We start from the raw sequence: 13155 nt of genomic DNA, 5'->3' as shown, positions 1-13155 counted from the left end.
GTAGTCCCTGGTACAACAAACATGACCCAGAAAAAAGCTGTCCTACAAATATCTCTACACCCAAATGCCTATACCAGGACAATAGGAGTTCAGAGCAAAGCAAACAAAAAGGGGTAACTTAGGGAAACCACCAACTGCTGCCAATATTTACAAAGAATGCACAGGTTGGGTAAAAATAGACCCGGGTTCTCAAACTGTGAAATGTTTGTTTATCCCTCTGTACACTGATTCTGGAATCGGGCAAGGTCAGCATGGCAGGCGCTTTGGGGAACAGTCTTTAACAGTTTTAAGAACTAACTGGTTTGTGTAATTAAGTGCAACGAAATATTTCGATGTGTTATGTAATGGTCTTAATGATTAAACACTAAAAAGTAACAATTTGTTAATTATGTGAGGTACATTTTGTTTTAAAGTAACTATTACGTTATTTCGTTGATAAAAAGCAAATGAGACAAAACCCACAGTATATAAAGTGGTTTAATTAGGCACAAATTAGTTGGTCTAGTTAACTGCAACGAAATATTTCGATGTGTTATAAAAGGGTCTTAATGATTAAACAAAACGAATTAACAATTTCGTTAATTATGTGAGGTACAATTTGTTTCAAAGTGACTACTTATGTTGTTGTTTTTTGTGATAGTCCTATTCAAAAGAGACAAAACCCATACCCTATAAATGGGTGTCATTATGATTAATTTGTTGGTTTAATTAGCTGCAACGGAATATTTCGATGTGTTATGAAATGGTCTTAATTATTAAACACTAAAATTAATTTTTTTGTTAATTATGCGAGGTAAATTGCGTTTTAAAGTGACTACTTTTGCTATTAACAAAAAACACAAAATAAATGTAATTAGGAACTAATTAGTGGGCCTAGTAAAGCTGCAAGATTTAACACTAAATTTATTATCTGTGGATCATATTAGGTACATTTTTGTTCAATGCAATGTTTATTATTTTTATTTTTTTTCAAAACAACTGATATTCAGAAAGTCGATATGTAACCATTAAAGTTTGATGGATCGACTAAAGCATTAACAATTCAATTAATTTGACCTACATTTTGTTATTATGACAAAAGTTATTCGTTTTTAGTACTTCCGATGTTGTTCAGTTTTCTATACTGTATAGGCATTGACCAGTAGCACTGAGCGACCATTGTTGACGCTCGTTGACGAAAATATGAAATATCGTGCGGAGGTACCAAATTTCGTGTTTTAAAAACTCTTTGTACGAATCCCAGAGTCATAATCCGCGATATAATCGCTTCACAAGTATAAGTACCCGACTATTCCGGTTCATAAGTGTGAGTCTAAAAGGTAAATAGTAGCTGCAACTTCTCTATGGACAAAGCGGCAGCGGGTCAAGCATTTAGGTCGCACACCAGTTACCTTTTTGGAACTATACGGAGACGGTGTATGGGTGAAAGGACTTCTCTCTTGTTCTGTTTAACTAGTTACTAAAATGGCTGGAATTAACGTTTTCCGCTCCGTGATCGATGTGTCAAAAACTCACTACAGAGATATACTTCTGAAGAAAAACAGGGTACTTTTCGTCCTCATTTTTTAGTTTGTAGAAACCGTGGTAACAAATATTTTATTTACTAAAAAAATTAAAAATGCAAGCAAAATGATAAAGTGGTGGTGAATTGGGGGCGTGTCGGGCTGGGGCTGTTAGGTTGGGGTCCCAATTTGTTGTGTTTACCGTTATTACATATAAATAAAGACAATAATGTCACTCTTGTTGTAACTTTTTACTCTCTATTTTTAACTATAAACAAACAAATATTAGTTACTAGCACTCAGCAGATTCATAAACAACAAAAATATTGATGATTTCTGAGTGAACGTCATCCCCCCATCCTACCCTAGCCCCACTTTTATGTGGCCAAGGCTAGCTGAATCCCTAGCCACACGTCCACACCATTCCCTCATGCAGCTAAGAAATAACCAAAAATACAAAAATTCTGGCGCCTCCCCTACGAGCCACTCGGCAGTATAAACCGGCTGAATGTGTTCACATAACTCTAGTAAGCTTGCTTTGTGTGTATTGAAAATGAAAAGTGAAACAAATAAAATTGTAAAAAGAAATTTTTAACGATGACTTTGTTACCTTTCTCCGACTCTAATTTCCTCGATTCTTACACGGCGCAGCCATCTTGGAATATGCACCCTGTCCCCTTCTACCACTTATTAACGTTCTGGATGAGGTTGATCAATGAATGATTGGTTTGTAATTATTACGTATGCTTTATTTGTCTGTGTAGTTTCAACTATCATCATGTTCTGGAGTTTGGAATAGGGGTAAATATTACAGGTAGGTCATAATTAATTTTTTTATAATTTGGTTCCAAAATGTTGGTGTAATCATGAGTACTTGTAGTCACACAAAAACTTGTCAGCGCTAGAGGGCATTAATTTTTGAAACTTGATACTTGGTAAAATAATCCCTTTACAGCTGGTAAGAGCTAAACTGGGATGATGTGCTGTGCAAGACGCTGTGACCAGTGGTGCAATAAAAGTGTAGGACAAGACAAATTGAACATTATATATACTTGCATTTATGTGATGCCGCATAGCCCTAAGCATGTGCTGCAAAGGAATTATCTCAATGAAGTCAAACAGATTAGCTGTAAACAAAATATTTCAAAAGCATAAACAAATTAATTTTTATAAACAATGTTTATTTCCAGTTCATCATCTGATGACTACCTCCATGAGTCCATCATCCCAACGATGCATTTCCAGAACAGCTTACCCCGGCTTCCCATTCCCAAGCTACCAGACACCTGTAGGCGGTACCTGGCCTCTCAAAGGCCCCTCCTGACAGACGAGCAATTCGCCCGTACTAAAGCCATCGTCAACGACTTCCAGAGGAACGAAGGACCTGGTGAGATTCTTTTATAAAGGAGGTGTCATGGCAGAGCGGAAAAGAGCACCGAACTCAAGCTCTGGTATTTCTGTTCAGCAGAGTGTGTGTTTGAGTTCCGGTCGTGACACTTGTGCCCCTGAGCAAGACACTTAACTATAATTGCTTCTCCCCACCCAGGGGTAAATGGGTACTTGTGAGGGCAAAGATACACAGGGTGTTGATATGTTTCAGGAATGACATAAATGGCCCAGTGACCAGGGGAGCACCATGTCACTGAGTGATGGATTTGAGCGCTATGTTCGAAGCTACTTTTATTATTTTAGTATTTGTCCCAATTATTTTTACCCCCACAGAAAAGACAACAACAGCCCATCTGGTGATGCCCTTGTAGAATACAGATGACTTTGTTTTACATGTTTACTGTCCCGTTCTGGAGCTTTTATCAATTTTAAACGTGTAGGCCCTAAATTTTATATATTTACAATAATTTTTTTTTTTATTTGACTTGAGATTGCAGTAAGCTTTTGAAACAAAGACGACTCTAATATCTGAGGAATATTTTGTTACGTTTCAGATTTGCATACCTTGCTGAAGATACAGGACAGACAGAACAAACACACAAACTACATCTCAGGTAAACAAAACTAAACAGTGTTTTTCAATTTTGTCTGCGTAAATTTTAAATTAATTGACCGATATCCCCAGGTGCAAGTTAATTATCACACTTTCCTTGTTGTGTAGTCCCATTGATAAGGTATAAATTGATATTCCAGCCCAGTTCATGTTATACACTGAACGCAGACAGGGTACATAGTCAACCCTCCTACTGTCTGACCATTCAATACCATGTGGTGTTGATATTCCAGCCCACATGATATATAGTGATTTACATATTCTATGCCTTGTAAAAGAGCCTTGTTTGTTGGTTACTTCTTTATACATTGTTGTTATGGCTTTGTACTGTTTTCATGAAGTATGGAAATAAATGTGAGTTTGAATTGAATTGAAGTGTGATTGCATCTATACATTCTGACAGTACACACATGAATGCAGTTTATAGTTTTTGTATCGAGTTTATGTTTTGTTTAATGTTTTCATTATCACAGGTGCCTGGTTTGACATGTACCTGAAAGCAAGGGAATCCATTGTACTCAGTGCTAACCCGTTCATTACGTACAACAGTGATCCCAAGCCAGAGAATATGGACCAGGTAAAACTTTAAAATCTTATAAATTAAAGAGGGGTTCCAATGTTGAACTACGTTTAATGCGCTTTTTTGTTCAATAGATAGAGTCCTCATTACAGAGAGAAAAAATTACAATAATAGAAAGGTTTGCGGTAACATCTAGATACCAGCACTTTTTTTCTAGATACAAGCACTTTATAAGATTTATTATTTTATTATTATATAGGATTTTAGGCATTGCATGGTGAGGTATCAATGTATATTTGGTTTGCGGTAACACCATGTGTGTATCTACTTGCCAGGTAGAGTTGTTCTTAGGGAACTGTCTTGCTTTATTCTACTGCCGTGGAGTAGATAATCGGAGGTTCGGGAGACTTCTCAGTTCTGAAAAGAACTGTCCTGCTTTTTAACTATTACCAGGGCGGTATAGAAATTAGACTGGACTACTACTTTAGCTTATAGGATCGTAATTAACTGTACTGCCGCGGAGTCAGTTCTGAAAATTGGTCTCAACGTTTCGACTAGCTTGCTCTAGTAATCGTCAGGAGACAGTTCCCTAAGAACAACTCTACCTGGCAAGTAGATACACACATGGTGTTACCGCAAACCAAATATACATTATTTTATTATTATTAGACATCAAAATCAAATGGCTCTGTACATTACAATAAGAAAATTGTTGCCAGCCGAAAGGTCAAATTCAATAAACCTTTTTAAGATACGGTGGACAAAATGCAACAACACTATAAGGTTTCGGTAAATTTGTGTGTATACACCCAAACCAAACAGTACACTCCTATCATGTCCGCCATACCTCATGGCGGACACAATGCTACAACACTATAAGGTTTGGGTAAATTTGTGTGTATACACCCAAACCAAACAGTACACTCCTATCACATCCGCCATACCTCATGGCGGACACAATGCTACAACACTATAAGGTTTGGGTAAATTTGTGCGTATACACCCAAACCAAACAGTACACTCCTATCACGTCCGCCATACCTGAAAAAGGCCGTTTTGGTTGAATAGAATCAACATTCAAGAATGTCATGGCCGAGTGGTTAAGAGCATCAAATTCAAGTTCTGGTGCGTTTTCACCGGAGTGTGGGTTGAATCCCGGTCGTGACACTTGTGTCCTTGAGCAAGATACTTTACTATAATTGCTTCTCTTCACCCAGGGGAATAAATGGGTACCTGCGAGGGTAGAGGTTGATATTGTGAATGAAAAACCCTTTGGAGCGATATAAACTGTTGCCCAGGTTGTATACTCCCAAGGGAGCTGAGAAACATTAAAAAGGGATGTTATTGGCCCTATGACCAGGGCACTAATGTAAAGCGCTTAGAGAATTAAGTGTTAGTTATTAGGCGCTATATAAATAATAAAAAAATAATAATAATAATAATTCTTTGAACAAAAATGTAGGACATGTGATGCTTGGTCCACCAAGTTCGACAAAGGATCTATGCGTGTGGTATATAATAGAAAATATCGGTTTTCAGCAATTTCAAACCTTCTTCTATTTACTTTAGTTGATCAGAGCCACTAACATGGTTGTGTCTGCCGCTAAGCTGATGAAGACGCTAAGAGCAAATAAACTAGAGCCGGAACTCTTTCATCTGAATCCTAAGAAGACTGAACTAGACAGCTTCAAGAGGACAGCAAGGTGAAAAAGGGCCACAACTAAAAGATGTATTGTGTCTTAGTTCACATCGGATCCAAGTTGACTTGTTTTTTTTGGGGGGGGCAGGGGGGGTTGGGTTGGAGGGGGGGGGGGTTGCTGATGCATTTTTATCGGGGATAGAGAATGTGGGAGTAGTTGGTTCGAATCCTGTGGATTGTATTTTTTTTCTTTATGACTCTGGGAGCACTGGGTATATTCACCTCAAATTGAACATATTATTGAAAGGGGAAAAAACATGTCTGGCCACATGTTTATGAAATGTGGGGTAAACTATTTAGTGATCGATTTCACAATGCACTAAGATTCATCTCTAGATGAGTTGTGCGGTATTGCCATGGTGATTTGCATTGTGACATCACATGTCCCTTAGCAATTAAGATTGATAGAAAGTTAAGATGAATCTTAACTCTTTGAGAAATCGGCTCCTGTACACAGGGAACCAGACAATAACGGCTGTACTGTAATACCAGTTAATAAACAACTTCAGCATTCTCTTGTTCAATTTCTGCATTACTTTTCCTCTTTCTGAAATTAGTCGGATGCCCAAGTCGATTGCTTCCTACTATGCCATCCTTAACAAGGCCTTTCCTCTGGACATGAGTCAGTACTTCAGACTATTCAATTCTTCCCGTATCCCGCTGCCTGTGAGAGACGACTTTGTGACGGACCCGAGTGCAAGACATGTGCTCGTTGTTAGGAACGGCCACTTCTTCACGTTCGACGTCTTGGATACAGATGGTAAGAATCGCAGAGTCTGTATAACAAGGGCAAATTGGTCTGACCTTTCGATACTTGCAGTGTCTTTCTCATAAGGCTAAATACTTGAAAACTGTGGCAACTTTGTGTTCAGCTGAGCCTATCCCTGATATACACACAGACCAAATTATGGTATTTTTTATGACTAGTTCTCAACTTGTTCTTTCCTTTTTGTTTTTCAACTCCCGAGAAAAAAATATATAATGAAAATATTCATCAACGTCTCAGTTCTATGAACTATGTGTTTTAGGTACTGCAGGTTATTTCCAAAAGACTATGGTATTGTATATGACTAGTTCTCAACTTCTTTTTTCCATTACCTTTCAATCCCAGGTAATATTCTTCCCCCCTCCGTCATCCATGCCAACATCCGCTACATCTTACAAGACCCCTCCACACCCTCCGAGAATCCCCTGGGCTATCTGACCAGTGAGAATCGAGACACGTGGGCCGGTCTACGCAAACATCTTGCCGATAGCAGTGCAGCTAATGTGGAATCATTGCGACTCATCGACACGGCCATGCTATGTGTGTGTCTGGATGAGGCATCGCCTGACACCCCAGAAAGCATGACGAGGCTGATGCTGTATGGAGACGCAAGTAACAGGTAAAAATAATAGTCTTCTTAATTATCGTAATACGATAGTCAGGAAAGCATCCTTATGGAAACATCACACCAACTTTTTGCATCAACTTTTTTGTAGAGAAGACAATGAAGACATTCCAGTTTGTACTGTACTTCTTAAAGTAAATTTGTATTGCCATTCATTTTCAGAATCATTACCAAGCGTCTACAGACCCTCTAAAATCATTTCATCAAGTGTAAGAGATCATAATTTTGACCTCATATGTTTTTTGGAGGGCTGGCCTCCTTCCTGTACCTCCATATAAACATGCTTCATAGTTAAGGTTTACAGAAACACTATGCAATGATAATCTCTGAATGGGTTGGGGTGGTTCTGAAAAGAACTGTAGGTTTCAACTTGACGCTGCGATCAGTATGCTCTAGTCATCTTCTGGAGAAACCTGGACCACCCCAAATGATTTAGTGGCCATCATTACATGGTGTTACCACAAACCTTATTATATTGTATAAAGAGCACGGTGGAAATTTCCACCATGCTAAGTTTCAAATCTTACTTATAAATATGCTTGTTTTTCCAATGCACTGTATTATTGACTTGATTTGTAGGTGGTTTGATAAGTCCATCCAGGTCATCCTGTGCAAGAATGGCATGATGGGAGTCAACTTTGAGCATGCCTGGGGAGACGGTGTGGCCGTCTTAAGATTCTTCAACGAGGTGTACAAGGATAACTCGGAGAACCCCGCCGTAGGGGCGGAGTCAGTACCGAGCAGGGAAGACGCTTCACAGAATGTCCAGAGGGTATGAGTTGTGATAGATTTTATTAATTGGACTGACTGTTTTTTTTGTATTTCTAAATAGTGTTTATGCTTCATAAGAAAGCATCATTGTAAAACATATTTTTTAGTAATTTATTTTTTCATGTGAGAGGTTTCAGTATAAATTCATGTTAACCCCCTGTTTACAAGAATGTAGTAAAATATTGTATTTAATGTAAGGCGAGTGCTGCCTCAAAAAGAGGTGAAGATTTTGTTGATGCATGAGAACAATTTAACCAGTGATATGTTGTCTTTCAAAACAAAATCATTTACATTTTACTCTGCTTTCCTCCTCTTTCAGATGAACTTTGATCTTGACGCAGGAATCGTCCAAGGGATCAAGACGGCGAAGGACAATTTTATCGCCATGACAACAAGGCTCAGCGTGTGCGCCAAACAGAACTTCTTGTACGGCCGAGACTTCATCAAGACGACTGATATCAGTCCTGATGCCCTGATGCAGCTATCATTCCAGGTGATCGTCAAAATTTATCATTATTTTAAGACTCCTTCCAGTGTTTTGTTGTTTCTTTTCTGACTTGTGAGGGAGGGGAAAAGGCAACATCTTATTCAGTGTTTTTTAGGGTGCCATGGCTGAGCGGTATACTGTACAGGATGGAACTCACGTAAAATCTGGATGAGTGGCTTTATACGTGGGTCTCATATTTAAAAATACTGTGGTTCCATTTTGAAGTGCTGTTGAAAGGCAAGGGAATAATTTTCAGGGGAATTCTAATATATTTTAAACTCTGTTTGATTGTCCAGATGGCGTACTACAGGCTAACAGGGCAGACAACCGCTACATATGAGTCTGCCAGTACGTCAGCCTTCAAGCACGGCCGAACTGAGACACTACGACCAGCGACGATGGATACCAAGCGATGTGCCGAGGCCTTTCAAAAAGACTCGGGGGTCAGCGCACAGGAGAAGAGAGCCCTGATGAAGGCTTGTTCCGATACACACTACAACCTCACCAAAGAGGCACTCATGGGTAAGTGAAAGAAGTGCTCAAGTTTCTAATAAATTTGGAGTTTTCTCTCTGTTGTCAAAATCTCTTGATGTACAATGATCAAATTTAAAAACCCTTAAAGGTAGTGGACACTATTGGTAATTACTCAAAATAATTATCATCATAAAACCTCACTTGGTAAGGAGTAGTGGGGAGAGGTTAATAGTATAAAACATTGTGAGAAACGGCTCCCTCTGAAGTGGAGTGGTTTTCGAGAAAGAAGTAATTTTCCATGAATTTGATTGTAAGACCTCAGATGTAGAATGTGAGGTCTCAAAATAAAGCATCTGAAAGCACACAACTTCGTGTGACCATGGTGTGACAAAGGTGTTTTTTCTTTCATTGATATCTCACAACTTCGATGATTAATTGAGCTCAAACTTTCACAGGTTTGTTATTTTATGCATATGTTGAGATACACCAAGTGAGAAGACTGGTCTTTGACAATTACCAATAGTGTCCAGTGTCTTTAAGTGAACGCTGGTATTACTAAGTTTTCAATACCCTGTGGGAATTCAAAGTCTTGGTCCTAGACTGGATCAATCCACATTTCAACTTTACTATAAAGAGGCTCCCAGGGGTTAGTGAAAGAAGTGCTCAAGTTTCTAATATTCAAGAATAATATTCAAGAATATTGAATTTCACTGATCAAAGTTAAAACGAACGCTGGTAACACTAAGTCACGGCAATGCCCTGGGGGGAAGTCAAATTCCTTGATGTGCTTGACTGGATCATTCCACATAACAACTACACCAAAGAGGCTCTCATGGGTTTGTAAAAGAAGAGGAAAGCTTTCTAATATATTTGGAGTTTTCTCTCTGTTGTCAAAATCTCTTGATGTAAAATTATCAAAGTAAAAAAACCTTCAGCAAACGCTGGTAACAATAAGTCGTGGCAATGTCCTGGGGGGAGTCAAAGCACTTGATATCCTGGACTGAACCATTCCACTTTACAACTACACCAAAGAGGCTTTTATGGGTTAGTGAAAGAAGCAGTCAAGTTTTCTCTCTGTTGTCAAAATCTCTTGGGGAACAATGATCAAAGTTAAAAACCCTTTAGTGAACGCTGGTAACACTAAGTCGTGGCAATGCCCTGGGGGGATGTCAATGTCCTTGATGTCCTGGACCATTCCACATTACAACTTCACTAAAGAGGCTCTCATGGGTTAATGAAGTCAGAGGTCAAGCTTTCCAAGACATTTTTTAATTGTCTCTCCGTCGTCAAAATCTCTTGAGAGCGAAAAACTCTTGATGTAAAATGGTCAAAGTTTAAAACCTTCAAGTGAACACTGGTAGCACTAAGTCATGGCACACGCTTTTTATTTTATTGTTTTCTCCAAAGTCGCTGATATCATAGACTGGTCATAACTAGAAGAAGCTGTTGCAAACTGCTTACCAACCAAAAGGACCTATGGTATAAATGCACGAAATAGGTAATGGTGTGACATTTCGACTTTAGCAGAGTCGTTCTCGAAGGCTAAATGACAACACACAAGAACAGGGCAACATAAACAGTCAAGTGGAAATACATGAATAGAGAGAGAAAAACCAAGGGGTAGACAAATCCCTTACGTTCCAAAGAGTTTACCAAAACAATCTTTCTTCTCCTCCAACCGTAGGTAAAGGCTGGGATCGTCATCTCTTCGGATTACGGAAACTGACGGAAACAGACCTCATGAAACCCGACATCTTCACCGACCCCGCCTACTCGGATATCAATCACATCATTCTGTCCACCAGTACGCTGTCCAGCCCGGCCGTGCTGATCGGTGGGTTCGCTCCAGTCACGCCCAATGGGTTCGGTATCGGGTACAGCGTCTCGGATGATAACCTGGGGGTGAATATAACGAGTTACCCAGACTCACACAGCGTGGAAGACTTTGTTGAGTGTATCAATAGTAGCTGGGAGGATATGTATGAAGTGTTGACCACTACGACATCGGTTAAAGCAAAGAAGTAGTGATTAGGAGAGAATCTCTCTGCCACTCCCCACCCAGCCCTGAAGTCTTGACCACAATCACATCAATGAAAGCAAAGAAGTAGTGATTAGGAGTGAATCTCACTCTGATTCCCCACCCAGCCCTGAAGTCTTGACCACAATCACATCAATGAAAGCAAAGAAGTAGTGATTATGAGAGAATCTCACTCTGCCTCCCCACCCAGCCCTGAAGTCTTGACCACAATCACATCAATGAAAGCAAAGAAGTAGTGATTAGGAGAGAATCTCACTCTGCCTCCCCACCCAGCCCTGAAGTCTTGACCACAATCACATCAATGAAAGCAAAGTAGTAGTGATTAGGAGAGAATCTCACTCTGCCTCCCCACCCAGCCCTGAAGTCTTGACCACAATCACATCAATGAAAGCAAAGAAGTAGTGATTAGGAGAGAATCTCTCTGCCACTCCCCATCCAGCCCTGAAGTCTTGACCACAATCACAGTGATAAAAGCAAAGTAGTAGTGACTAGGAGAGAATCTCACTCTGCCTCCCCGTCCCTAACCCTGAAGTCTTGACCGCGACAACATCGGTGAAAGCAAAGTAGTAGTGATTAGGAGAGAATCTCACTCTGCCTACCCGTCCCTAACCCTGAAGTCTTGACCGCGACAACATCGGTGAAAGCAAAGTAGTGATTTAGAGATTGTCACTCGGCCACTCCCCACCCAGCTCCGAAGTCTTGACCACAACCACAGTGATGAAAGCAAATAAGTAGTGATCAGGAGACAACCTCACTCTGCCTCCCCCACCCCAAACCTGCCATCGGTGAAAGCAAAGAAGTAATGATTAGGAGAGATTCTCACTCTACCACCCTATCCCACCCCACCCCTCTACCACACCCCCTTCACTCACTATGTTTCCTGAGAACAGACAATCAATTATAGACCCTACCTTCTCAGTTTACACCACTATTATATTTCATTATGGGAAACCTCTGTTAAAGAGCTTCCGAGTATTGCCACCGAATCTCAGAAGAATGCCAGACGACGGCACTACAAATTTTACTATTTGCCGTATTCCAGATGGAAATATTTCTGAGGACATTTGTGTCACTGTGTCAGGTTTATCAAAAGTAAGCTACAAGATTCAAAATCGTTCATAATGTTTTATTTCACCAAAACAAAAACTTTATCACAAGTGGATCAAGGATTTGTTATAATAAAAAATGTTAAATTGTTGTTGTTTTTTTGGATGATTGCAGGGTTTTGTTTTAACAAGACATTATTTTTTTTATTTTGACTGGAGATGTTCTGTTTATAGATTTCAGTGAGTGTTTCAGTCTGGGTCGTTTACCAATGAAAATTAGCAAGAATCGCATTAAGCATTGGCTTTAAATTTGTGTGGAATTTCAAGAAAAGAACAAAAGCCACTCTTCCGCCTACTCCCCCCTCCCCCACACCACCAAAGTGGAATGTGTTATTTAGCTCAAGTTTAAGAAACAATGCAATGCCATGTGTATTCAACGAACATGAATTCCATTCCATAGTGTTGTAAAAACTGGGACCAGTTTCTACTTTGAAAAAGTACCCAAAATCGGTATGTAATACTCTGTGTATTATTTATTTCAGTTACCATGAATGTATAAAGTTTTTATCAGACAGTTATAAAAGACACTTATACAAAGAATTTACTGATGTAATTGTGTGGTCTATGTATAATTTATTTGTCTGATTTCTTATTTACACAACAAGACACATTGCAGCTTTGTACATTTTTTAAAAACACAGTTCACAATAATATATACAGTTACAATTTGAAAGAATGCCTGGCAGTACCACTGGCAGTTCTCCAAAAGCCCCCAAACAATTTCTTGTTGGCCCTTTCAAGTAAAAAAAAAAAACACTTATTTTAAGTCACCATATCCTTTAAGCAAAAAATTTCATTTTATTTTTGTTAAATATAAAAAAAATAATCGTGAAGACAAAATGCACAATCTTGACTATTTTAAACACATAAACACGGATGGAATGGTAATACGAGTTTGAATTTTATCATAAATATTTTATACTCATTAATTTACACACCGCAATTTTAAGAATTATAAAAAAAAAAATTCATGGCCTGACGTTATGAGCCTAGCAGAGGCTTTCTCAAAGGCTAACCATTTTTAAAATGACAAATTGCTTACTTATACATACAAGTACCAATCACTGATGCACCATATAAATTGGAAAGGAAAAGAAGACTTTTAGATTTACTGCTGTGGTACCCTTTGCAAAGTTTCAATACAAATTTTAACTTTCCTTATACA

The 13155-nt window shown here is 39.0% G+C and overlaps 1 protein-coding gene across 1 annotated transcript; it reads left to right on the top strand.

The window, feature by feature from the left end:
* The first annotated feature begins 1389 nt into the window (after window positions 1-1389).
* LOC117307044 (carnitine O-palmitoyltransferase 2, mitochondrial-like) lies at window positions 1390-12534 on the top strand. The gene is made up of 12 exons (XM_033791681.1): window positions 1390-1545; window positions 2267-2316; window positions 2693-2889; window positions 3446-3505; window positions 3978-4081; window positions 5594-5727; window positions 6281-6483; window positions 6835-7108; window positions 7694-7886; window positions 8205-8378; window positions 8669-8894; window positions 10531-12534. The coding sequence occupies exons 1-12, from the start codon at window positions 1465-1467 to the stop codon at window positions 10869-10871; spliced, it is 2037 nt and encodes a 678-aa protein (XP_033647572.1). The 5' UTR covers window positions 1390-1464; the 3' UTR covers window positions 10872-12534.
* The last annotated feature ends 621 nt before the right edge of the window (window positions 12535-13155 follow it).

The sequence above is a fragment of the Asterias rubens genome, chromosome 2 (assembly GCF_902459465.1).
Source record: "Asterias rubens chromosome 2, eAstRub1.3, whole genome shotgun sequence".
In the NCBI taxonomy this organism is placed as follows: domain Eukaryota; kingdom Metazoa; phylum Echinodermata; class Asteroidea; order Forcipulatida; family Asteriidae; genus Asterias; species Asterias rubens.
This window is presented reverse-complemented; position numbering and strand designations above follow the sequence as displayed.